Genomic DNA, 27794 nt, shown 5'->3' with positions numbered 1-27794 from the left:
AGTTGCAAAGGGGTCAGGAGCCAGGCAAGGAGAGCCCGAACAAGAGGAGCATTTTCCTGGGTTCTTCCAGCTGTTCTGTTCAATCCCGCCGTCAGTTCTGAGCAGGGAAGAGAGGCTGTCAACACAAATAAGGCATTTTTCAAAGGCGTAAATTATGAGTTCCCCAAACAATGCGACATCTCAACCACGTGAGTACCCTTACCCCCCTCCCCCCTTACTATAAGAGTGGATTTATCAGCCTGCCGCTTAAGGAACAGATTGCCTAATGCGTTTCGTATGGGGTAAAAAAAAAATAAGGAATGCCTGAGACTAATCCTGAAGGAAAAAAAGTTGCGAGGAAGCTGTTTTCTTTCTTAATTCTTTGTGTTTGTGTGCGCGCGTGTGTGATGGTAGAACTGGAACAGGCTCTGCAAACTCTGGCTCCTGAACAGGACCCAGCAAAGTTAGCAACGTTTCCGCCTAAACCCCAGCTTAGAAAAGTTTCATTTGAATGTTTTTCCCTCCCCCCGCCTTCAGGAAAGAAGTTATAGAGCATTTTGAAAGCGTTCTGACGCTTTTCTAAGACAGTAATGGTGCTGCCCAGCCTGCGTTTGGAGTCTCAAGCTGTCTGTGTGTAACATGAGACCCAAGCCACAAACTGACAGTCTATATTTAAAGCCACAATGTGTTTCTGCTCCTGGAAATTTAGAAACACGGGCTTAAGGACAAGCAAATTGGTTTTTCAGCAAGAGAGGGTACAGGACGGCAAGTCCTGTGTTTGTGTAACTCTGCATATTTCAGTAAATTTTAAAAGAGAGGATTTGGCCCGAACAGCCAAGGCAGCACAGAGCCTCAGCTGCCCTATGGTAGTGTTCATTTTGGGACAGTATCAAAAAGAAAGGTGAAGGAAGGGATGGACTATGATTTGATAAGCGGTGAAAAACTCTTTGAGTTTTTGCTGCTGCAATTTTTTTCCCATTATGGCTTTAGTATGATCTTTCTTGTTTTAATTCAAGAAAGTACATTTGTTTTATTTTTAATAAATAAACTGCCAATAGCAGAATTGTTTATCAATAACGAAGGCAGAAAGCACAGACAGCTCTGCTGGGATCAGCCTGCAATTCAGAGTTTGATCCAGATACTGCTGTAAGGATATTTGTTCTGTATGACTGTAGACACTGACAGTGTTTCCCAAGCTTTGAATGAGGCAGGCTGATCCAGCAGAAAAGACACAGCAAGCAGAATCTCTGGAATCCCAACCAGCAATTCCTAGTTACCCTATAGTCCTTTTTGCAGATTCTAACCAACAAGAAAGATTAGATGCTACCTTTATATTTTATTCTACTTCATTCTGCAGTTTAGAATATTACAGCTTGTTTTCTATTGCAGCTTGTTTTCTGTTATAGCCGGGAAAGATACAGGCAGGCTCATTCAGCATTCTGAGAGCTTGGTTTGGCCCAGCTTGTGTAAATTGCTGCTATTGGTGCTCTCCAAGCATGTCCAGGAGGGTGGTCATGACTCACTGAGGTTCTTCTTGTGTATTGTGAAATATCAGCAAGGGTCCAGATGCAATGTTGTATTTTAGTGACAGGCTTGGCCAAGTGACACATCCAGGACCAGCTCCACAGTTCTGAATACATTACAAACAGCCTCTCTGGCAGACCCAGGTTCAGACCCCACAGAAGGCCCTGGGGGGACACCAGATGAGGAGTCCATGCCCCATGGGGCCTTTTGCCTGCTCATAATGAAAAAAGGCAGATGCAACAGGTTCTCCGTGTTTTTTTTCCAAAATGTGGACAGGAATTCTCAACTTGAACTATTTTAAGATCATACGATTCTCCATGAAAATAAATTGCTTGCAATCCAGCTAGGAGTATTCTGGCTGAAAAATAGTCATAATGTATTGTCTTTGGTTGGGTGTTTTGGTTTTGTTTTGTTGTTTCGGTTTTGTTTTCTTTAATTATATGGATAAAATTTATAGATTAGGAACAAAAGTTAAAGGGAAGTCTGATAGTACCATATTTCTGTATAATGCATGTTTGGTGCATTGATAACAGTTGAAGTTTTGGGGGAAGGTCTTGTGGAAAAGGGTCTTATTTCCTAGTAAAATTCCTGCTAATTTTGCAAGAAACAAGACAAACAATTGAAAGTTCAGTGTATTAACAGGCACTGCGCAGCATGGACAGCAGATGTTTGCTAGAGAAGCAGAATAATTGGGAAAACAAATCTGCTTCATAGCCACAGTGAAAATCTTTGAGATGGGTGTGAAAATGCATAAAATAATAATCAAAACCTTTTTGATACATATTCTGAACATATTAATTCTTTGCTGAATACCTGCAGGTGAGACCACAGAGCAGCTGCCAAGTGATGTAAACTGAACAGTGTTAAGTTACCTAATTGCTCATGTTCTTTGCTCTTCTCCTTGTGTTCACCCATGGCTGATAAGGAATTTTATTCATGCTATAAATGCATATGATCCTGTCAATCCAGGGGGGAGCACGCACTGTTTCAAATTTTAAATATTCAGCTCTGTGGGGTCTGTAAATGTATTCTGCCCCTATATGAGGATGCCCCACCATCTCACCTTGGGCACTTCCCATGCCCAGCTCAGATATCCCCCAGATATCTGAGTGGGTTGTCTGTACCCATACCAGAGGTGAGGGAGACAGTAACTCTGTGGTGCACTCGCTTCCTGCTCACATGTACAAGCAGTAGCTGCCTGACTAAACTATGAAACCTGAGGAACTCCACAGGTTTGGCAGTCTCAGTTCAGCTGGCAGCTTTTGCCCTCTTCCTGTTAGACTGCAGTGACCCTATTTTGAGGCAGTGGGACAGCTCAGATGAGGTGAAGGATTAGGACAATAAACGTCACCAAGTCAAAGGTTCAGCCTGGGCAGGCAGTGATCTGTGCAAAGCCATCTTTATGGGTCAGAGGTGTTCACCCCTTTGGAGAAGGTGTTCTGCAATTTACAGGATTTCATCTGTACCCAGCAGGCTGGGAATGTTTATCTGGGCTCTCTTATACTCCAAATGCCAGCTGTCAAAGGAGTTAGTGGTTTAGGAGAACAGTTTGTGGAGGCGTTTGTTCCTCATCACCCATCAACAGATAAGTTCCTCTTCCTGGGGGGACAGGAAGCAGTGTGATGTGTGCACTGCAGAAGAATTGGCCCAAAAGGAAACCAAGAAGCAAGGCTGCTCTTCAGGCCATGCCCCAGCTGCAGAGGGAGGAAGAAGGTGAGGAAGAGGGTGAAGCAAAGTCTCCTTGAGCTGTATGCACTCCCTCTGCATTGCCAGCTGTCCTCCAGCAGGAACCCAGGCACTGCCCTGCTCTGGGAGCAGTCTGGTGCTGCCTCTGTTCCACAAGCAGGAGGTCTTGGCTCCATCAGCCCAAGCTTCTCCACCTGCCCCAATGACAGTCAGAGCTTCTGGCAAAGTAAGTTATGTATGTATCTGTCCCCTCAGAGAGGCTGAGACCTTGCAAAGGTGGCCTCAGATAAAGACAGAGACTTCATGATGTGAATGGGGAGTGTGGTTCTGAGAACAGCCTTGCCACATCTTCAGCCTATAATGAGATCTATTTTGGGGCTGCAAACTGGTTCTTTTGTATGTTCCTGGAGCAATACCTCTTGCCTTTCACACAGGGCTTGTGAAAAGCCTTGAATGAACCCTTCAGGTTTTTAATTGTGTTATTCACACCTTGGCAATATATGTGATTTCATTGCCCTTAATCAACAGAAGTGCTTGCCTGTGACAGTAAGTGATAAACAAAAACAGGGGCTATTGATTATGAAAATCTGGTCTTCACTGGTAAACCTCTGAGCATTTATACACAAGGAAACCTACAGATTATAGTAACCTCTCATTTTTAGCACAGAAATCTCAAAACATATCCTACCAGCATTGATGTAAATTGCATGCCTCTGCTTGTATGTTTGTTTCCCACCACTGTGCATATGAATTGGAAAATTTGGCTTTATACCCCAGGGCTCTCCTGACACCCTCATTGTGTGACATATTTATGTGAAAGTCTGGGAATTGAAAGGCTCAGAATGCACCTAAAATTTCAGTAATTAACAGCAGAAATGTTGGCAAACCGCTGAGCTGGAGAGAATAGGGAGGATGTTGACCCAAATAGGAGTCTGCTGGTTTAAAATACACGATTTCAGCATTGCTGGGCATCATTAAAAAAAAAAAAAAAAACACAGTAGATGTTAAAGTAGATGTTAAAGATTCAGGTTGTGGCTAGTTGTGTGCTTAAGCTTGTTAATATTATAGAATTATGCAGTGTCTGCATCTCGTTGCTGCTACTGCTGCACCTTTCTTTCTAGGCTCTTGTGTAATATACCCTGTATGCATAGCTGTTCAAATGACTGAGTCCAATCAGCAAAGTCTTTTGTAAAACAGGCTTTCAGAACTGCATTGTCTGATGAAAATCTGTTTGTGTGTGTGCTCTGTGCAGTGCCTGCCTCTATTGTTGGGGAGGGATCAGTATTCCTATAGCGTAGAGAAATCCAAGCCAGCAGAGGGATCTGATTGTGCTAGGTGCTGTACAGGCACCTCTTTTTCAAAAGGCTGGTAAAGGGGAGAGATTACAGGTGGGAGAGAAATGACTGCTCTCCATGGACACTGCTGGTGAGGCAGATTTTAGCTGAGAAGAGCTGGGGAGGAAGGAGTTGGTTTGGTTCCAGCAGAATCACTGGTGCAACAGCTCTTTGCTTCCCCACTGCTTAATTCTGTAATGCATGCTCAGGAAAAAAAACATAGCTCACAAGGTATTTAGCAACTGGCCTGCTTGTTTCCCACAGAAAGATCAAAAAACTTCTAAAACAGCATTTGACATGAGTAGGAAGTTTGTTTACAATTTTTTGTTTCGCATACAAGTTGTGGTAGAAAATGCATGAATAACCCAAATGTGACAAGAATATAGAAACACCATAGGAGGGCAAGTATTCGAGCAGCAGACAATTGTGTTTTACTTCCTTAATTTTCTAAGTCAGATGAATTTGACAGCATTACCCCAATAATGAGTAGATGAAAAATTCACCAGCTGCTAAGCATTCTGAAAAACTACTTGAAGAATGGAGAAAAGTGTCACTTGGAGAAATCAGGCCTTGTTTGCCAACAGTCTGTGAACACAAATGGAGGAATAGCCTCTCTTCTCTGGGTAATTTATTGGTAACTGATAACTGCATCAAGTACCAACACTGCAATGCTACAACAACAGACATACAGCTCATAATTTCATGCTGAAATAAGATCTGGACTCCTCTGTTTCTTGAAGAGTCAGCACAGTCTAATTCACACCAGATTCCTATCTCTGCTATGTTAGCATGGAAATCAAATGCACTGTCTGTGCTAAACTGATCCCTTATTGCAGATGTACCTTGCACGTGAACCTTCACCAATGAGACAGCTGGCTGAGTGATTTTCCTCTTAATTAATCATCTCATATGCAAAGGATGCCAGTTTCTCATATCTTCTTCTCTTCTGACATATGTTTCACCACAGGGTTCTTCCTGATGAAGCAGAAAACTTCACTAAAAATCTCAATGGGTTAAACTTGTTCTGCTGCATTAGAGTTTTAAAATGATTTTTTCTTTCCTTTCCTCTGCCTCTCTTTTTCATCTTAAGAGGGAAAAAAGAATTCAGTTATTTCATGAGGGTCTCTACCTCTTTTTTCTCCAGATAAGCCCTGGAACTGAGTTAAGCTTTTTATCAGTAAGTTGCAGGGGGGCATTTGAACACACCCTGAGACAGTTCTTTGTTATTGTGAGTGATAAATGCCTATTTTACTGGGGACTACATATTTAAAATACCTAGTTTTATGAGACAGTCCACATCATACAGTACATGTTCATGAATAGTTCACAGCCATACAGGATCAGACATCAAATCATTACATATGTGCAGGTGTTTATAGTTGTGAGCAGGGACTCTTTCAGTAACACCAGACCTAAAAATCTAGTTTGAATTCTGTTCACACATATATACACACACAGAGTGTGTGTATATACAATATACCTTATATCTGTATGCATACATATACAAAGACGTGTATTTATACCCACCATCCTTTCCACTACTTATATGGCTTTATTTGTTCAGGTTTATATTCCTCTTCTAGCTCATCTGTGCTGGGAAAATTTGGTAATTGCATCTTTAGCACAGTTTTCTAGAAATGGTGATCATATTAGTATATTCATAACAAAAATAAAGTTATTCCTTTTAAAAACTACTCTCCTTCAGAAACAAAATACTTATTCAAGAATCAATTCAATCCTATTACATAGTTCTATGTAATAATTGTCAAACAGTTGAGAAAATTAATTTATGCTGGAAGAGATTTTACAGAATTGTTATTCCAGTTTAACTTTTTTTTGTAGGCAAACTTCTCTGTGGTTCATCTCAATTATTTGAAAAGTGTTCCTACCAAGACAAAAGTAAGACGCTTCTTGTCTGCTAATTGGATGTTTCAAAAATTTCAGTCCTTTAAGAAGGGATGAAAAAGTAGGTCTTCATGGCTGACTTTAGATGAACCAAATAATCCTTAGGTGAGACAAATAGACCATAAATCACTTAAACACAAGTGATTAAAGAGTTATCTGTCTGAATGAGTAAAGGGAAAAAATATTTCTAGTGGATGGTGAAGAGTTACCATAAAATGTAGTCATCCTAGAGTTCAGGAAACTTGTATACATTTTCAAAAATCCTGATGTTTAAAATGACATTGTGGATTTTAATATTTTATTTCTGTCTTCTAGAATATATTGTTGAATTCTGCTTTCAGGATTTTCTTAGCATGTATTAGGGCTAGAAATTTACCAATTTATTATTAAATAGTCTAGTCTTTTATTTCCTGGAACTTTAAAAGGAGCACTCATGAGCTAGCTGAGGTTGCTCTTCTAACTGTCAATGGTTCATGCCAGTGTAATGAGCATACTCCCTGTCCCATCCAACAAAGCAAGCAGGAAATTAAATCCTTGATGTATCTGTGGCCTCTCTCAGAGCTGCTCTCTCATGTTGTCTAGTTCAGATACCCTCTGCACCTCCTAATCCTACCTGTCTGTCCCTTTCTTAGCCCACAAGTAAATGGCCATCTCTGAACATACAGCAGACACACAGGTCCCAGCTGTTAAATGCCATTTCCTCCCTTCCCTCAAGGACCTTCCACAGTGCTGCAGTGGGAAGGAGGAAAAGAACAGGTCAGGAAAACATAGATCTTTCCCTGTCACCATCTGGGCTGAGGCTTTGTTTCCTTTGGGAGTTGCCCTTTCTTCCACTCTCTTCTCTGTTGATTTCTCTTTGCTCTCTCATCTTCACAGCTTGCTATGAAACAACACATCCCCTCTCCATCTTTCCTGTCATCACATAGCAATTTTTTATTTGCAACTGGGACATGCTTTTTACATTCTGAATCGCACGATTGGGAGAGATTATTATTGTCTGTCTCTCTTGAATTTCCATAATTACGTCAATGGCCTTTGATTTTTGGACTGTATTGCATAAAAATCCAGTTTTCCCCACACGGAACTCATAGGGACCTTTTTTTATGGTTTAAAGAAGCTGTGCTACCAGTTATTAATGGCAATTAGTGGAAAGAGGGGCTTTACACAAAATTAGTCTGTATCTCTCTCTACAGAAAACCCTGCACGATGTGTTGAGTACACCAGCAAACAAATGTGCAGTTGGGAACTAAGTCCCAGCTTCCTCTTTGCTTTGGAAAAAAAAGGGTTTTTCACTCTTTTGCAAAACCACTCAGTGTGCTCTGAACACTGTCACTTTTCCTGTTACTCAACCTATCCCCGCTCCAGTCATGAAGAGGAGTGGAGTGAACAACTTCTGCTAACATCACCAAAGCCAGGAAGAACACCACCAGGTCAGGGAGAAGAGGGCCAGGCTGGCTGGGACTTTGAGCAAGATGAAGCTGACCATGGGGGTGTGGTTAGAAACAGATGCTTTTTAAGGCTCCTTTCAACCCAACCCATTCCATGATATTATGATTCAAAGGCTGCTTCGTAGGTCCTTTCATGAAGGCTGTATCCACCTAATGTGAAAAAATTAATTCTTTTGACACCTTGCTGATTGCCTTTGGCATTTTACCATCTCCCACTAAGAGCTGTCTACTCATCATACCTACAGCTCAGGCAATAGGACCCATGAACATCCTTTAAAAAGGGAAAAATACCCTTCTATCTTATCTTTTCTATGATTGAATGGATCTGGTTCCTCACAATACCTCTTCCCAAGTCAACCATCCCACACCCTGACCCAAGAACCCAGATCTGATTTGTACTTGCTGTACAGGGGACAATTTTAAATTACTACAAATCCAAGATACTACCACATGGTGACTTGGCATGGTGAGAGATGGAAAAGCTGGTGTTGTACAGCCCCCAAAATAAGCTGGTTTTTTTATACCATTGGTTATCTGAGTCTTTCCTCTGTCTCCAGGTCTCCAATTAATGTCTTCTTCCTACTCATGATTAATAGCCAGCTTTCCACTCACATCCTTCCCATTTCTTCTTGACAAAATACAATATTCTTCATTGCAAAAGTGTATTCTTTTTACTTTATTCAGTCTGTAAATTTCTCAGGGCAGAATGATCTCTCCCTCCATCTCCTTTCTAAACAAGAATCACCAAATAATTATTTGACACCTTGGTGCTCATGTGGTGCTGACCACATCTGTCTTCTCAAGTTACCTCATCAAGTTGCTGATTCTGGGTAGAGATTTCAGCCTCCTGAAGCATGAAGATAAAATGCAAAAAACAACCTTAGGTATGACATCAACTGGTAATGCATATCAAGCTGGAAGGATTTTAGGGGTTTCTCCTTGAAAATATTTTTCCCCTAAACATATTTATTTATATTCTCTGAGATAGTCTCTAGACTGCGGAGATCAAAGAGAACAGAAATCCAGCAGGGTTTTTAAGTGCATTAAAAGTACCGTGTTTCAAAGCCACATGCCTGAACATTTAAGCACCATGGAAGAAATGAAGTAGCAGGTGGTAATACCTGTAAACATGATTGTTCTAATCCTAATACTTTTCAATTTGTCAAAGCCTAACTGTGTGACATAGAGCCAAAATAAAGGATGCTGTGTGCACATGCAGACACGCACGAGAGCATAAAACCCAAGGACACCAGCCAGCTTTGGGTTTTCCCTTCCAGCCACATTTCTGATCTTGTAAGTAATTTAAAGTAACAAGGATGTGTATTTACCAGACTTATGTGGAACCTGGCAAATCTAAGTATGGAGTGCTTCTTGAGGGATTTGAATACAGAAGTGTAATTCCCTGCTGCACTTCTTTTTTGCTGAGGTAAAAAATACAAAATGCCATCCACCATAGAACAGTGGCATATTGTAAATGTCTGCATATTGTGAATGTATAGAGAGAAACACAGTCTATAATGTTAGCAGCTGAGACATTATATAAATATTTTCAGGTGCTTTCACAGAGTCAGAGTGAGACAAAATGAGACTATTGTTCTTTTCATTACCCCTAAAGAAATGAGAAAATATTAACAAGTGGTGTCCACCAGATCTAACCCTTTTCCTACCATAGGTTTTTGTGCATGTTTTCTGCACAGCTCTAGCTGTAAGTTGAAAACTTCAACTTCACCTGAGATCACCCGATGTCCTGGCCTGTAAACAAATACCCAACTTTTTCTGTGTCCTTCCAGTTTCTGGTGTTTCTTTGGCATCTCTTTCTTACTGCAAGCTGCCATTGCAGTGCTGAAATCTGTTGCTGAGATACTTGTACCCCGGAATTTGACATTGCTCATATTAATTTTATTGGTCTTTCTATCAGAATTTGCTGATTTCAGATCCTAATTTTTTAATACTACTCTGCTTCGAATGCCTTGGTTTAGCTCACAGCAGCCTCGTCTACTATCACCACAGATTTTATTGAAGGCAAAGTGATTTATTAATGGTAACTAGAGCTCTTGTAGGAAACACTATTGAAGACTGGGGGTAGTGGGGAGCAAATAAAGATAAACTGATCCTGTGTGCTCCCAAAGAAAACTTCCCGCTGATTCAGGGTTCTTGCACATTAAGAAAAGATGTCTGCAGCTCCTGAGCTCATTCCCCCTGTGGATTAATGATCCATAAGGGATTCTTTGTGCCAAGGAGGAGTAAATCACCCCTTCTGCTTTTGGCAGGCAGGAACACAACTGGGGAGATAAATACTTTTACATTTCTCTGAACTTTGCTGTTGCTGCTGGGTAAAGGATTTCCCTTCTGGAATCCATTAAAATCTGTGAATCTCAGAAAAAGATTCTTCTTCCTCCTCCCACGTTCTGTGTGAGATGCTTAATCTCAGCATCCTGGGGACATAACCATTTGTGAGCTGGAAGCAGAGCATGAGCTGAGCCCTTCTGCTCTCGAGGTACCTCCTCTGGCTTCCTTTGCTTGCAATGAATGAAACCTTTCATTGTGACAGCCTCTGATTTCTCTCAGAAGGTTCATGACTGACTGGAGCAACAATGGGCTGGCAGAGAGGTATGAAACTCTTTAAAATGTGGCACTGATTAATAAATAAAGATCAGCTTTAAACACAGGGGAGAAAGTGAGATGAGGTACAGCTGCACGACACTGCTTTTAAGACAAAAATGCAGCATGGACTTTTCCTCCCTCTCCACAAATTGCATTTCCTTTAAGGAAAAGGTCATGCCTTCTTTCCCAGGCTGCCACAAGCCTTCCCCACACAGGAAGCACATCCTGTGTCCTGTTTTCCCCAGAGCCCAGCAGCAGAACAGACAGCAGTGTAACTTCCATGCTGCTGCTCCCACTGTGCTGTTTTTAAGTGACCTGAGTACCAAATCTGGCCGAATCTTCCCCCACCTCAGTCGTGGTGCAGCCCCAGGGCCTTGCAGAGCTGCCAGCTGCTGAAGATGGCCACAGGGAGAAATACAAGCTCCTCCCTTTGGAGGTCTGGATGGCGAATTTTGTCAGATATGAAACTGCAGCAGTCACTGGGGGGAGATGTGGGAGAGGGAAAAGCACGTGTTCTGTAATTGAAGATTGTGTCTGTGATTTATTCCAGAAGAGAAGGGTAGATTTTCCTCGTTGAATGAGAAAAAGAGACTTGGAAACCGTAACAAGTAGTACATGCCCTTTTTTAACCAAGTGATTTCCCTCACAGCTCACACCTGAGAAGAAGCTGCAGCACAGAGCAAGGCCCAGCACTTGTGGGTGGCCAGGGGAAGTTTGCCAGGGAAATAGGGATAAATGTGGGTGTTCAGCTTTGCAATTGATTTTGTTTTCCACTACTTGGCACTTCAGGGCACCAGCTTGCTGTCTGTGGACATGAGCATCCATATCCCTTAGTGGATAATTTCCTCCCACTCCCCCCTCCACTGAAAATATCCTTGGTGAGAGGAGATGTAGCAAGAAATGCAAACTCTGTCCCTTAACAGGCACAAAGCCATGGCATGTCAGCTGTGGCTGAGGACTATATGTCTCTCCAGACTCCCAGGGCCACACACATCTGTCTTTTCCATTCCCCTTCCTTGCTGGGATATTCCCAATCCATCTTCTAGCTAATGGGATTTGGTACCACTTTTCCCTGTCCTTTGTTTCACTGCCACTGCACAATGAAGTGATGCTGTGGCATTACCGGAGCTGCTGCCTGTGTCTCCCTTAGCCCTCACCAGCTGTTAAGTCACACCAGCATTAAGGAAATGAGACTTCCTTTCCCAGGGACAATGGGAACAACTCTTCCCATCTGCTACAGAGTCCATGACAAGTGATGGCCAATGTGAGTTTCATCCTGATGGTGCTGGGTTTTCTTGACTAACCAGGACTTAAAATCCTTTTAATCTCTGCCCATGGAAGTGTAGCATGGAGCTGATGGGCTGTCTTAGCCACTAGAGCCAGTAGCAGATGCTTAATGGAGAGTTAAAGCACAGGCCAACCATCAAGGGATCTGAGGAATGGGAAAGTTTTGAGCCAGAATTAGTAATTCAGTGTTTAAATGGGTGCCTTGGGGTATAAAAGCTTTTGCATGTACCAGAGTTTCTCATATGAAGTACTTTAACCTCCTGCTCACATCCAGGCTTGGCGCTTGGCGGGACTGAGCCTTGTCTGCCGCTCTTCTTGAATGAGATCTTTTAACTTGGACTTGAAAGAGTTCAACCTTTGAAGCTCAGCATTACTGAATGCACAGCTGGTGGCAGGGAGCAGGGTACTCCTCTGTCCAGTTCTCCCAGGCAACTCCAGTGCCTGCAGGGCTGTGTGACCATGACTTTATCATTTTTTCCCCTCCATCTGTGCAGCAGCTGCCCGCCCCAGCAGTGATAAAGGCTTTTGTCTGAAGCCAGCTGTGCACCCAGCACAGCACAGAGAGGTGCTGCGAAGCCTAGACCTTGTCTTGGAATGCAGCCAGGGTAGGGAACATCTCTGCCACCCCTTCTTCCCTCCTCATTAATCAGGCCTCCTCCTTCTCAAGCAAAAATATCCAGTGTAAGGTCTTAAAGAGTTAAAGCCAGGCTGCTGTGTATGACCCTTCTTTATAAAGCATGTGCATCTCCTAGGGAGCCCTTCCTGCTGGCTGTCTCCTAAAGGGACTCTTAAGAGCAAAGAAGCTAAAAGGACAATCCTTAGAGCTCCTGCTTGTGGGTTTAACACTCGTGGGCATAGCAGGGGAAGAGGGAAAGACTACCACATCCCATGAAAGGAGCCAAGTGGCTTTAGAGAGGCAGACATTCAGGTCTTGTGGAAGAAGGAATTAAAATTGAAAGAGAGGCCCTGTAAAGCTGGGGCCTGAGGCCTGTTTTATCCACTCCTTTAAGTTTTCTATTTGATCTATGCAGACAGAACCAAAAAAATGCAAAAAGGAAGTGGGCTTTACTCCTCTCTTGTAACAGATACGTTCTTGTGTCCAAGCCCTGCCATGGCATGAAGTACAGCACAGCTCCCCCTGAAATAAATTGCAGCTCACACATATCTCAGGGTGGAACTTGGCTCTTAAACAAAATTTAATGGGAGTCTGCTCTGGCTGAACTCTACTTATGACTTCATATTTTCCAGGGCTGTGCTGCTGCTGTTGGCTTGTTCATTTTTCTTTATTTTTTTCTTTTCATTCTCTTTATAGTAATAGGTGTTTCAGTGGGATAACTTGACCTTATGAGACTGTTCCAAAGCATACTTCTCTGGAGGCAGTGGTAAATAGTTTTGATATATTATAAAAGAGCTTTGAGAAATTTTCAGGCTGTCTCATGACTGCTTGAGAAGGCAGACTTCTGCAACCTGTTAGGCAGCATCAACTGGTGAATTAAACTAGGAAGTTGAAAAGCAGAGAAGGTGTACAGAGGCTAGATATTATGTTTCTGGCTTGATTCTATCATGTTTCTCACACTCATAAAATGGAGTTTTCAAAACTTTCACCGTCGGCCCAACTGAGCAGGTGGAATGTGTGAGAGAACGGATTTCAGAGAAAGCAGAAGCAGTTTAGCAGCGAGAGCTCTTGCAAATCCCACCTTGAGAGCTCTTGCAAATCCCACCTTGGGCGTGAACCCCTCGGTGTTTCCCTTGGTGTGCTGGGAGCGTGCCCTGCTTTGGGCCAGCAGGGCCAGCAGCGAGTGCTGCAGCTGTGGCTTGGCCACGGAGCCCCACGGCTGCTGGTGGCTGCCCCCCAACTCTGCAGGGAGGGTGGCACAGGGTGACAGCTCTGCCCTGGGGTCCCCATCTGACACCTGAGAGAGGGGCCTGACTTCTTAGTGCATTCCAATATAATCTTACACAGGAAATACCAAGCCAAACTCTTTCCATGGCCATGCTGTAGCTCAAAGGAGTCACTGGACTCTGAATGTCCAGAGTTCTCTGCTCTTCTCAGAGCACTCTAGAAAAGAAGTTTCCAGCTTTAACCAGCTGCTTTTCTCTTTATGCTTTTCTTCTGGGGAACTTGTTTTTCCTGCAGGTAGATTTATGATGTACTTCAACCACTCAAAAGAGCATTCCTGCTTTTTGCCCTCTCCGTCTGCACCTAGCAAACCTCTCCCTGTTAACGACAGTCAGACTACAGATTGACTTGGGTCAATTTGCCAATAAGCAAATAACCTTCTAAATAAACAATAAATATGAATAAATAATATTAAATGGGGAAGGGGCTTTCCTTTTGATGAGCTGGTTTTCTGCTTGGAAGGAAAACGTTTAGGAACAAGAATGACCTTTGCTGCAGGAATGTAGTGGCCAGCTCAAATCACAATCCACTGTCAGCTTTCCTCCATGGATATTTCATACACTTGGAGCAGCCCAAATGCTTTACAGTAAATGAAAAATATGTTGACCAGAGAACTACCATAGCAAGCATTTGTTGCTATTGAAAACTACTAGACCATATTTCTTTGCTTAATGACACACATTAATCCTCTATTGAAATTTCCAGGGCTGTCCAAGCTGAATTTGGCTGTAAAGGCTTAAAATGCGGTCCAGACTATAAAAATGTAGCATTCTGACCAAAAAAAAAAAGGAGCTGGAAAAAAGTCTCAGCAATGTTCCTTTGTTTTTCCCTTTGCTGTTTAAACTACTAAGGATGTCATCTACAAGCTTTGAAATGGTTTCAAAAACATGGCATTTTATAAATTGGTGACCAGAATATGAATATTATCCAAGTACCCACTGCTACTTCTGTTTTCAGTCCAGTTTCCTAATGAAATGAGTCTTATGTGTTCCTGCTGTCTATCTGTCTGCCTAATCATCTGCTCATCCATCTGCCAGTTCTCATCAGGAACTTTTGGGTCCACTGACCAGTCTCAACCAGATTTGAAAGAGAAACAAGAGCCTTGGAAATTAATGTAATTTTCCATGTTACATGAAAGTCAACACTGTCTCCAGAGAGCCATTCAAGTGAACAGTAAAAAGGACTCCTTATTGGGGGATTAAATTAAATGAAGTTCTTTTCTATTTAAGAATGTAGCAGCACCAAGTTTTGGCATGATTAGTTTCCTTCCATAAACATGACTCCAGCTTAACAGGCAGAACACAGAGGGTGAGACCCCATTTAAGCAGCTACAGGAGCTATCAGGCCCTTCTCATCAGGGCATCTTGAAAGCTCTGCAAAAAAAATGGGTCTCACTACCTCATAACAAGGTTAAGCCCTCAGCACAAGCTTTGGAGAGGGATGATTAAGAGGTGTTAACAATAATGTTTGGGATTTATTTTCCCTTATTACAGACTCTAGAAATCCAGCCTTCTTTAAGATATTCTAAGTTTGGTTATTGGTTGATGGGAAGGAAATTCCCACACCATACTCCAGGATTCACCGCACAGTGTGGAGGCTGAATAGATCTTGCAAGAAGGCATGTCAGAACAGGACGGGACAGAATAGCTCCAGCTGGAAGAGACACACAGCTATCATCTCGACCAGCTGCCTATCAGTGTCCTTCTGCAGCACCTGTGGAGACAGCTGAGATCACACAGACTCCTTCCAGCAGTCAAACATCTCATCAGGATGGTTATTAGCCTCCCACCTACATGGTCCTTGACGTTAGCAATAAACTGTTAATGAACTTCACAATGTAAATCTGTGCTGAGCAACATTCAGTGTATCGCTTCAGTGCAGGTCTTTTCATGCTAAGCTCTGTTAATCTGTTCAATATGCTATTTTCCTATTTTCCAAATAATCCCAGACAGTTGTCCAAAAATAATACACAAATGATCCTATTTCCTTTTTTCCCCAACAATTATTGCACGGTTTGTCTAGAATAGCTCAGATGAATGATAGATGGTAAAGAAGTTCTGCTAAAATTCCTCAACTCTGTTCAGACAGCTTGAACTGATAACGTAAATGCTGTTCAGATAATAATGTGGCCTTTGTCTTTAGAGCAAATATGCAGAAGAAATCTCCATATTCATTGAAGAAACCTTGGGCAATAAGAAATATTGTTGCCCTGAGCTACTATTTGCTTTGCAAGTTTCTAAGGTGTTTCAATATGTTTTATTTTCTTTGTTTAATATGCTCAATATTCAAAGCATTTGGAAGATTTTTTCCACTACAGATATCTCCATTAATAATATTAATCTCATCTGTGCTCCAGGAAAGATCTCTGTGTGCCTGAAGAACATATGCTAAACAACCTGACATTTCCACTTGCAATGCATACTAGACAGCCTTAGGCAAGCACTGGTGTATGAGCTGGATGGAGCTGAATACAATTCATATCAAATAAGCCAGGAGACAGAGCACAGAGAACCCCCATTTCCAAAAATTATCACCTGTTGGACTGCTTTGCTACAAAATATTGACAGTGGGAATGAGCATAAATGAAGAAACCTGCCCATGTTGGGAAAATTATACTTTTATAAGGATAGGAGCCTGGTACTACATTCTTTGAACTCTTTAAAGTATTATCAGGCTTCCACCAGTTTCCAGGTGATTTCTAGGTGCCATTATGTGTAGTTTGATCATATCACCTCTAGTTTAAGCACAAGGTCAAGCTTTTTCATCTCAATGAGAAATAGGCATTTACCAGCCTCAATACAATAATGGCCGTGTTTCTATCTCAGCATGTCTGTGTTTATTAAAATCAGTTTTCTGCCAGCAACAGAGTCAGTGAAGTGACAGTGAAGTCAGTGAAAAGCCCTCTTGCTTTTGGATCTATGCCCCCTAAATCCCACCCCCAGCATACAGAGGCTCCCTCCCTCAGCAGCTCCCCATGGGTTACTGCACTACTGACTGCTGCTAAACAGAGCTTAAAAATGCTGAGTCCTCACTGCCTTCCCTTTACTGCTGGGCCACTCTGGTCTCCCTTTTCTCTCCAGTCTGCAGTTTTCATGAAAATTGAAGCAGTCCTTATCTTTGCCTGCTTTTCCTTTAAAAACAGTTGGAGTTGAATAATGGAGTCAAAATTTGTGAAGGATAAAAGGACAGTCAGGCAGATAGCAGGAACAGAGAAAATCAGTGCAAAAATGCTGTTGAATGTATTTGATGAAAATGTTTCCAATTCTAGCAAGTAGTTCTGACTGTCTTAGTTAGGGGGACTAATTTTAACTAATGTTTGTGTTCATGCCAAATCCATAAATGCTTAGTGCCATGTCCATAAAAGAGGGTATGTTTCAAATGTAAACCAAAACCTAATCTTTAGAAGTTATTTTGATCATAAAATCAAGCACAACAACATTAAGAAACAGAGATCACCTTATCCTCTTAAGAAACAATCAAAAGGCTTGAGAGTCTGGTCTGAGGCTGCTAGACTTGTTAGGTACAAATTAAAAGCTTGTCTTGGTAAATAATTACAAGCAGTTTAGCAGTTAAGTTGTCTTACTGCTTCATGTAACCACTTACACAAGGGACTGGGAAGAATAATCACCTACTCCAAGATCTCTTGGCCTCTGACTGTTCATTAAAAGATTCTGACTCAAATCTTTATGCTTATGTTTTTAACTTGACAAGTTTAGATCAGTGGGGTATGCTGTTTTCATGAACTGTTTATTGAGAATTATAAGATAATTATCAGCTGCTGGTCATGAGATGGGTTTTCACTATGTCTGTGGTCAGCTGCTTGGATTACCTATGGTCATCTGCAAATTTACAATGATTAATCAGTTAAGCCAGCAACTCCTGTCTTTTCAGCTTTGACCTCAGTGAAGGAGCAAATGGCTGGTTTGTTCCCATTTTGGTTCAACAAAAATGAATAGAACTTAAAATTGTTGACTTCGGGGGAAAGTCAGGCAGAAATTAGCAAGAATCATCCAATTCACTGGATATTTAGTGTTTCTTTTAAAACCCTCTCAATTATAAAGCCTCAAAAGGAGTACTCTGCCCTAATGAAGAGGGAAAGGTGGGAGGAGGAGAGGCAAAGGCTGGAAAATGTCCTGATCATGGACTATATGAGACAGATTGATTCATACTCCATTTGTCACTCCTTTCTCAATGAAACAATTCCAGGTCAATTTATCTTCCCCAGGAAGATGTTGTATGTGAGCTGGCTGTGACAGCTATAGAGGAAAAATGTAAATCATGGCCTGGTTACATCAACTTATGTTCATGGAAGAGTAAGGAAATTTTGCAGTGATGTAACTATACATATGAAACAGACAAAACAGGACACAACTTCCAGATAGCCACATGTAGCGTTTTTTTCAATAGATTGGATCTTCCTTTAGATTCTCACACTTCATGCACTTTTTTATGATAAAAAGGCAACATTTGGTCTTCAGACACTGAGCAGCTTTGCCATAGGAGCACAGCAAACACGTGTCACTGCAACATTTATATTACTTCTAAGGAGGCATTGACCATTTAAATACACTTGCCAGATGGATTTAATTGCCATCAGAATTGGTGGCAATTCTCAGGGTTCCGTGACCCTGAGCAATGAAGTTAAAGTCTCCAGTAACTTCAAACAAACAAACAAAAAAAAAAAAAAAAAAAAAAAAAAAAAAAAAAAAAAGGAAGAAACCAGTACATGGTTCAAACTGTGAAACTGTGAAAGGGGAACTTGAGGGCAATGTCAGCTGTCAGTTCTTTTTCAGTTCTTTTATAGAATATATTTTCCCTTTAAAATATCCTTATTATTTTTAACCTAAAATAGTTTCCCAAATTTCATTAATATTTTCTCCTTTTCCCTCTTATCATTAAGGGATATCATATTATAATTTTTTTGACAAGATGACTTTTAGTGTCTCTCCATCTCTGCTTTTCCCAAGACCCAACGGCAATTCATCTTCACCAAAGAAGGAGAAACTGTGTGAATGAAACATTATTTCCACAAACATTGTAAAACAGATTTTCTGTTATTTACTTCATAACATTTTAGAATGGTGAAAAACTATTTTGCTAACACTGTATACTAGAATCAAATGAGATTAAAATTACGTGACAATCTAATTAAACTAATTTGATAATTGCTTTTTATCCTTTCTGTGTTATAAAGTGTCAAAAATCTTGAACAGACCTTTATGTGAATGAAACTGTACTTAGTCTGTTTAGAATTAATGACAAAGTACTTGTTAGCTGGGATAACAAAGAATTGGACCCACTACAAAAATAACCCTTAATTTCATAGGTATTTTTAATCTGCATGATGTAACTTTCATTTTCAACACAATCCATTTACTTGTCCAAAAGATCATGTGATTGTTGTTGTTATATGACACCATTATTTTCCTCATAATAATTTCGTATACAAGTGGCAGCCAAATTATTCTGTCTCTTTTCCAGATTGACAGATGAGAAACTGTTCCTTAATTTTGAAAGAGCAGCCTTAAATGTGTTTCATGGTCTAATGGGAGATGGTGATGACTTTTTCAGCCGAATATGTCAAATTGATGGGTTCAGGCTGATGACCCTTAGGGACAAGAGATGCCAGCTCTGGCAGGGCACTGCACACTTACTGGCAAATATTAAAATAGGTAATGACTTTTTTTTCACTCAGAATGGCCTCAGTGTGATGCATCTGATATTGTAACGGGCCAGAGAGCAGCTTGAGCAATTAGCATATTTCTAACATGAAGTTTTCAGAAGTTGGTTTGACTCATTTTTACAGACGCAGCTGCAGTGAACCAGTTCTAACTATAGCTTGTAAATTAAATTGGTGTGCTGAGGTTAATAGATTAATGATTTTCTCATGAATGCAGTGTGTTGGCAAGGCACAAATATAAACCAAAGGGCAAGGAGGACATACCATAGTTGCATAAACAATGGAGGTGTTAAGACTTCATTAGTTTTTCTATACTAAGTGTGTGATAAGAAAAGTCCTGCGTCAGTGGAGGAAACAGGGACACATTAGGACCTGCTTTTCCAGTCAAGAGGATCCATAGCTGCAGAAGAGCTTACAAAGAAAAAAAGAGCCCCTTGGAAAGGAACAGTTATGATAAATACATTTCTATATAAAGAATATTTTAAAAAATTAAATTGCAGTAGTTACAGAAAAGGTTTCTAACAACTACAAAAGCTGCCTGGTGGACTCCATATACTCCTCAGTGCTTTCAGAAGTTCATAATGTTTACTGAACCAAATCAAATACCTGAGTACCATCTTGAGTGGAGGCAATTAGAACCTCACCTAAATTCTTTGCATAAAAAGGCAGTTCTCTTTTTAAATTACAACTTTTTAAAAATGAGGCAAGGTTATTATGGTATGTTGTGCTAGGTCAATTGATACAAGCCAAGAAAATAGACAAAAATTTATTAGACTCTGTATTACTGAGTAAACTGTATTTCATTTGCCTTGTTGTAACCAAAGTTATTTTTCAAATGTATGGAAGAAGCAAAGAACAATCAATACTGAGGTAAAACCCTCCTCTGAATTCCATCTCTATCTGGCCTGAACCATGAACTGGATTCATGAACTATCATTCAATTTGAACATCTCCCTTGTTTACTGGACATGCATGGATAGATAGTAGGAATGTTTAAGACAAAACCATTAAACATTTAATAGCCAAATTCTAAAGACACATTTCAGCCTACAGACAGAGACTGCTTACACACCACTGCCTGGAACAACTCAGTCAGTATTTGGGGTGGTTCTGCAAAGCAGATCCCTGGGTACACTGAGGTAAGGGTGGCTTGTTCCTCACCTGGAAAGTCCCATTAGCAGCAGATTTTCATAAAGTGATTAGGTGAGTTGATTCAAGATGAAATCTTCCTGTGTGTTTCCTAGCCTGCATGCCTAGGAAAGCCCTGAGAAGGAAATGACTGCCTTAAGGATTTCAACCCATCATTCACATGGATTGAATAAATTTCAACCACTTCTCATGCAGTGAACAGGAACATCAAGAGAGAGAATGGGCTGCGAAAGAAAGCACTTAAAGACCTACTTGAGTGTAATTTAGCAGCCAAGGCTTTGTCTGAGATTGTAACCGAATGGAGCATCGTGATAAGAGATGCTGGGGTTGTTAAGAATCAAAAGCACAAGCTTGTGGGTAGGAAGATCCTGAAAGACAGGAGCAGGAGCAGTGCTGCCTGACTGCTGTCGAGTGGCTTTGAAACCTGTGTTGTCAGAGCTGCTTTTCCCAGACAGATATCTGTATATTCACTCAGCCTGACAAACTCCCAGATGCAGGATCACCCACAGCTGCATGGGAACCATGACAATGTGGGTTGTAATCTCGGGCTTTTCATTCTCTACTCAACACTGCCAGCTTCAGCCTGGAACTTCATCTTAGGAAATTGGACAGGCCTTGAGAAGACAGGGATAAGGTCTTCAGTTACACCATCAAATTGCCCTTGTGGATTGCACAGTAGAGATTTGGCAGTTCACGCCAGTAGATTAGATGTATCCTGTAGGGTCATTCCCATGCATTCCTGTCAAATGGGGCTCCCCTTGCAGATATGGTTTTCCTTCCATGCTTTTCCCATGTGTAAATCCATAGCAATCAAACATGTAGGTGCTTAAATTGTTGATTAATGTCCTGAATGCAGAACCATCAAGAGTAAAAATACTGGATTTTATTTTCTGGAAACTAATTTAGCAGGCAAAAATGATGCCTGAATATTAGAAAGCTTGAAGCTTTCTACAAGTTTATTCTGTGTGTCACAAATAATAACGACAGAATCACTTAAAAGTATTGTTTCCTGCAAGGAGCAAGATCTAAACTCTGAGCTTTCTATGCTGAATGGGAGAAAGTATTTGGGGGATGAATATGCCCTTTCCCACCACCATGTAAGTTGAACCGCTTGTCAGTTGGAATGTCTTAACATGGTCAGGCTTCTAAAGTAGAAGTCTTGCTCACTGATAAGTCTTGCATCTTTATCAGGACTGCCATTATACTTTGTATTTTCCTTAAAGATCTGTTCTCTGGTGTCACAAAATCATGCCAAAACCTCACTTTCCATCTACAAAGCACATTTAGTCCTTGGCATTGTAAAGAGCTGGAAAGATTTACTTGAATGAAGCTCAGATATAAAGACAGTGAAAATTTTAACAAAAAATTTGTTTTAAAGTCAGTGTCATAATTTTGGGGCAGGAAGTGATTTATGGCTTTTAGTGGTTCAGATTTGCAATTTATAGAACAATAGAAATCATTACAACTATCAGAAAAGTGCATAATGAGAATAGGAGAGTGCTGAACCTGAAGCAAAGATTTTCACTGTTGGACCTGCCCACTTCAAACAAGTGTTCCTTAGCCAAAATGGAAGGGTATAGATTAAAACTAGGGGGAGGAGGAGAACTACTAAAATTCATAAAAATCAATTTTTATTGGAAAATTGCACCTGAAGGAGGTAGTTTAACAAATTTACCAACAAATTTAGCAGGAATGAGTCACCACTGGCTTTGTGAACATGTAAGTCAGTTGAACTGCTGTGCCACCTTGAAGCACAAAGCCAGATATCTGCCTGCAGTATTTAAGTCAGGAATATTTCTGGGACTTTCACAAGCTGCTGCCTTCTCAGCAGGATGTGATTGATGAGAATGAGACAGGTAGCAATTGTCATTGTATTGCAAAAATTCCTTATCTGTAAGTTTATGAGCAAAACTGGAATTTGATGAATTGTCAGGTCATGACAAAAAAGCATTTCTTTCTTATCGTTCTGGCTTTTAGAAACATACTCTCCAGCAACAGACAATTTGATTTGTGTGTTATGTTCTTGATTTGGTCAACTCATTCCGATGGCCAGAAATTTTATGAAAAACATGTTTCCCCACACTCTTTTGATTTCTGTGTGTCATGGTAACCAGTGGCAGTAAATAACAACAATGTTCAAGCACTTTCTGAACCAGATTGTAGCTGGACAAGGGCCAATATAACAGGGAGAGGAAGTTTTGCCATGACAATATAGCAACAGATAACACAAAAGGTGTCCTTGAAACAAAACAGGTTCAACAGCAGCTATTGAACCACAGACCTCTGAGCACTCTGCGTGTGAAGAAGAGCAGAATAAAGAAGGTACAAGAAGGCCAAAGCCATTGCTGGGCTAAATGTTCCTTCAAGAAGCTGGATGTCTTTTTTGCCTCAGAAAGTGAAGGTTCAGTCCTCAGTAGTGCAGGAATGCACTGTATTTCTCACACAGACTGAGTTTAGAGAGGCCATGCTGAGGTTCCTGGCCAAGCACGGATTCCCTTCTGGACAGCAGCCACTGTTTCACTCCTGCTCAGGGAAAATGGTCCCATTCCATCCCACATGCCTTGCATGCTCCTCAGCCATATTTCAGGAAGGATGACACTGCTTGAACCTCGAACAACACTGATACTTTCACACCTGCCTAGCAGTACTGTAACATTGCCATGAATCACATAGCTATTTTTGGACAAAGTGATATTTCAGAGACGGTGAAACAGGATTTAAGAGGTGTCTCTGTGCTCTACATCAACATTGCTCCAAAACTGATCTGGAGAGTAGAGCTTGACTGTCTGTCTGGTCATTGGTGGTATCTGCAATGTTCTGGCACTCCAACTGATGCAGCCAAAGGAGGTCTGGGAGCACAGCAAGCCTGTTCTGTGGCCAAAAGGAGACACACAAAGAAGTAGCCAGGCCCTGGTTCTTGTAGTAAAATGGGAGCTGTGGTGGGAGAAGCCTGCATTCTGCTGCAAACTTAGAAAGATGGAAACGAAGACTTTTCTGCAAAGTGATGATACTGTAATCCATTATCAAAAAGCACTGTGATGGCAAGTCCTAGAGATAAGGCTTGTTATCTGAATCTGAGAGGCACCTAAGAATGCCAGGTATGAGCAGAGAGTTACTCATGAACCTTTTTTTAATTAAGGGGATAATAATTTGATCTGGAATTAATGTTTGGCAGCAAGCTGTGTGGCTTGGGAAGCACTTTGGAATTCACACCTTCAAGTGTTTGCTGCTTTATTGGCGTGCAGCATGTATTTGGTGAGTGAAGAAATATAGAGCATTTTGACCTTGAGGCAATTAATCTCTTCTGAGCACGTGGGTTTTGAACAGACATAGACATAATAAGAGTTTTTAAATTACAGAAGATGTGCTCAATCTTTCCATCGGTATAAAGATGGAAGAAAATGAGGGAAGGATCTCTGGGGGAGAGAAAAGCGCTCTTACTTTCTAAAAAAAAAGCACCTTCCATGTTTGGGAAGAGGTGGATGCTTTGAATCTCAGCTCTTCTTAGTTTGTTGCAAACTAATGTTAGAGATTGAACATGAGCAAGGAAAGAACTGCTGATAGTGTTTTGTCCTTGAATCGTATATACTGATATAGCAAAAGGCAACTCAGGTATCAACTATAGCGACATTTTAGGGAAGGATTTGGAGTTATATTTTCACCTTTTCCAGAGAACTTTTCTATGTTCTGCATTTACCAAAGGGAAATTTTAAATAAAATTTTAAACAAATTATAATGCAATTATGTTATTTGATTTATCAGCACTGAATTCAGACTTACTCTACGTGGGGACTGTGTTTCATACCGCACACGAGAGGCTTGCCGTGATTTCAAATGTAAGCTGAAAAGAAAACAAATGCAAGGATTAAAAAGAGGACATTGCAGATAAATAAATACTAATTGAAATCAATACATATAGATTAATTTGCACCAAATCAAGATCCAGACAATGCTCTGAAGAGCCATAAATGGGAAAATAAATAGACATCAACATTTTTTTCCCCAAAACTACCTTTCTGAGAGTAATCACAGTACCTAAATGCTCTTAATTTAAGCATTCACTGGAGGATGTTACAGGTAAGTGCTCATAATACACAGTAGGTGTTTCCCTGGGGGCCATGATAGTTTGCATAATGTGCTAGCTATTTCTTTTCCAGTGCTGTGATGCCAGAAAACTGTTACAGTAAGGCTAACTCTAATGTGAATTTTCATAAATGTCTTTTGCTAACAAGATCTATTGATTAAGTTCCAAGTTTCAAAGGTTAAAATAATACAAAACTGCCAGTACAGTCGCTGCTTCTCCAATTTCGTTTTTATAATTAACATTTTTATGTTCTAATCTATTTATAGATGGAGAAGTGGAGAGCCCCACAGCTGGAGCAGATGTGGCTGTTATTGGAGGTGAGTAGCAGACCATACTAAGCAGCACCATAAGAATTAAACCAGCAGGTTTGTTGATTTCTTGCATTTTGCAAAACCCCTGCTTTGCTGACAAGACAACAGGAGCGGCACAATTAGAGTTAATTAGGCCAGTGGGAAATCTGCTCCCAGAGGGGCTATTGGCAAGATAACAAGATGAGATAATGAGCACAAACCATACACTGAGCAGTGCCACCCTCATCCATTCCCCATTTTAGGACAAAACACCAAGCAGTCCAGCAGAAAGTCAGTCTCTGATTTCCCTCAGTATTCACTGGATCAGGCTTGTCCTTCCGCACAGAGCTGGTGCAGCACCTTTGATTTGAGCGATGTTAGCTCATACCAGCTGACCCTTTATTGTTGCAGAATTCACCACACTCTATTTCCTGGTGTTCCATTAAAGCTCTCTCATGCATTTAAACTAAATACAGTTGTCAGAATAAATGAGCAGAGCTACGTTCACAGAGTGAACCTGTCTTTTTATTTTTATTGTGTTTGTTCATTTCCATGCTAACGCACTAATTTCAGTCATTCACAAGGGGCTATACCAATCATTAGTGCAAATTGGTGAGGTTCTGCTATATTTCCCTCAGGTCCCATCTCCTGTAACTTTAATTTCAGCTTTCTATGAACAAGAAGCAGGTAAATTGATTTGTACTTAGTCCCCTAGGCTTATTAATATTGTGCTACATCTAAAGCCTATTAGAGCCTCTTGTGTCAAGGGATACCACTGAGGTCCTAAAAATTGATGAAGCCCACGCTGCAACCATGATATTATTTTCAACTTGAAGTTCTTTGTATAAGTGATTTCATTTCTGCTAGCAGTAACTTTACCTTCCAGAACCAAGCACCATGAAATCTGGGGGATAATGTTAAGGCATTAAATATACTATATCTTTAAAGACAGAGTTATAATCTTTATTTGCCCTGCTAATATTCTGTCTATTCCTATGGTTTTATGCCAGTAGGGTATCAACACTGAGTTTACTGATGCTGATAAACGTAAAGCTTTGGAGATACCCACTCTTGCCACTTATCTTGAATATAAGATGCAGAAAAAGGGTACTCCACCTTCCTGTCGTCGTCTCTGCAGAAAAGTAGGCATTTCCAGGGAGCAATTCTTCTTACAAAACATAAAATTCACTTCTAGAAGAAATGACCCCACACACACACTGACAGCAGGGGAAGCCCTAGGAATGTTCTGTTCAAGTTCTTTTTATTGTGTATTTCTTTAATATTTGGCTTATTCCTGGATTCATATGAATATAGAATCAGCTCAGTATCATGTACTCATACAGAATCACAGCAAAAACTTTTATAAGCACATTCTGGATCCATGAAAAAAATAATGTTTAAAAAATTAGAAAAGACACACAAGTTTAATAAACTTCAAAATACTTAATTTTTTTCAGAATTTTTAAGTCCATAATTTGATCTGGGAGGAAAGGGATAGAGTTTGTAGGTCTTTTAAGAATGGACTTGTCATGAACTTTTAATGGACTTCTACCTTTCACAGTGGAAAAGGATCATTAATTTACTTTTTTTCACTAGGATTGTTTCCATTCACCATTTAGTCCCACACACATTTAGGTCATCTATAGAAATTTTTGTCCAGTCAACACATAGCTGGAAATTAATCGAGAGGACAAGAAAGATCTACCTGGAACTCTTTCTTCTGCCAGGTGCCACTTTCACATTCATTACAATCAAACTTTCTTAATTAGAGCACAGAATGAAATGGCAGCTTGCAAATACAGAGCAGTTCCACAGCTCTTGCTATTTGTTTAATGTTCCCTATGAAATGCTCAGTGTCCTGAACATTTCCTGAAATTGAGAACACTCGAGAAGGCAGTGTTGGGTTGTCTGCAGCACTCCCCACCCCGGGTGTATGTTACCAGAAGGATGAAAGAAACCCATTGTTTTCCCTTTATGTTCTTTGATTTCTCCTCATTTTGAAATGAACTTTTAGCTCCAATATGTTCAATCAAATCAAGCCATTGGTTTAAAAGAAAGCTAGTGAGAATTTTTGTGGTATTCCTGTAGTATCTATATCCCACCTTGTTTTTTGTAGCATGTTCTGACTCTGCAACAAACAAACCCCTTATGACACATGGGCTTTTCCCTGCCCAGCAACTCAGGTCATGATGTCTGGCTGTGGGACACTTCTCACGTTTTACCACTGGTGATAGATTTAAGTGGTTTCTTTGCCCTAGGTGTGATTGCTGCCGTGGTGTTCGTCCTCATCTGCCTGCTGGTGGTGATGGTGCGCTACATGTACAGGCACAAGGGCACCTACCACACCAACGAGGCCAAGGGAACCGAGTTCGCCGAGAGCGCCGACGCCGCTCTGAAGAACGACCCCGCTCTCCAGGAGGCAGTGGATGAGAGCAAGAAGGAATACTTCATCTGAGAGGCAAGGATTTCCATGGAGACTTCCCCGAGGGAATCAATCAGAAATGTAACGTCAACAGAAGTACTAAGAGGTGGATAATACGAGGATACAGGCGAGCATCCTAATTGAAAAGTATCTCTCTACTTTTTTTTTTGTCACTGGGTTGTTTCTTTTCCTCTAGCAGTGAAGAACTAAATGCCAGATACTTGCCTGTTGATTTTATTAGCAACACAGCTGGTCACAGTTGAAATCAATATCAGATAAGAAGAAACAAAATCTCAGTATGAGTGATACACCAAAACCAGATAAAGATAGCAAATGTCAAGCCTTGACATTTGGTGAAAATAGCAGATGCCAAATGAAAACATCCTCTTAGAGTTAATGATGCATCCTATTCTGATATGATGAAGAACTACCTGAAATTGAATTTCAAATGGTAACAGAACAAACATTAAACTAGATAATGGTGATCTAGCTTGAAAAAAAT

General features: G+C 40.8%; 1 protein-coding gene across 1 annotated transcript; it reads left to right on the top strand.

Annotated features, from left to right (window-relative positions):
- Positions 1 to 27794, top strand: GYPC (glycophorin C (Gerbich blood group)). Its single transcript, XM_058027495.1, has 3 exons — positions 1 to 188; positions 24847 to 24897; positions 27129 to 27794. The coding sequence occupies exons 1-3, from the start codon at positions 155 to 157 to the stop codon at positions 27323 to 27325; spliced, it is 282 nt and encodes a 93-aa protein (XP_057883478.1). The 5' UTR covers positions 1 to 154; the 3' UTR covers positions 27326 to 27794.

Source organism: Melospiza georgiana, chromosome 7 (genome assembly GCF_028018845.1).
Source record: "Melospiza georgiana isolate bMelGeo1 chromosome 7, bMelGeo1.pri, whole genome shotgun sequence".
NCBI lineage: Eukaryota > Metazoa > Chordata > Aves > Passeriformes > Passerellidae > Melospiza > Melospiza georgiana.
The sequence above is the reverse complement of the archived record's forward strand: the minus strand, read 5'-3'. Positions and strand labels throughout refer to the sequence as shown.

Bases quoted from the DNA above. Each gene is read 5' to 3' on its own strand.
- GYPC (XM_058027495.1), top strand. From the start codon at position 155: ATGAGTTCCCCAAACAATGCGACATCTCAACCAC. The intron at 189-24,846 runs GTGAGTACCCTT...ATCTATTTATAG, and splicing joins CAATGCGACATCTCAACCAC to ATGGAGAAGTGGAGAGCCCC. The intron at 24,898-27,128 runs GTGAGTAGCAGA...TCTTTGCCCTAG, and splicing joins AGATGTGGCTGTTATTGGAG to GTGTGATTGCTGCCGTGGTG.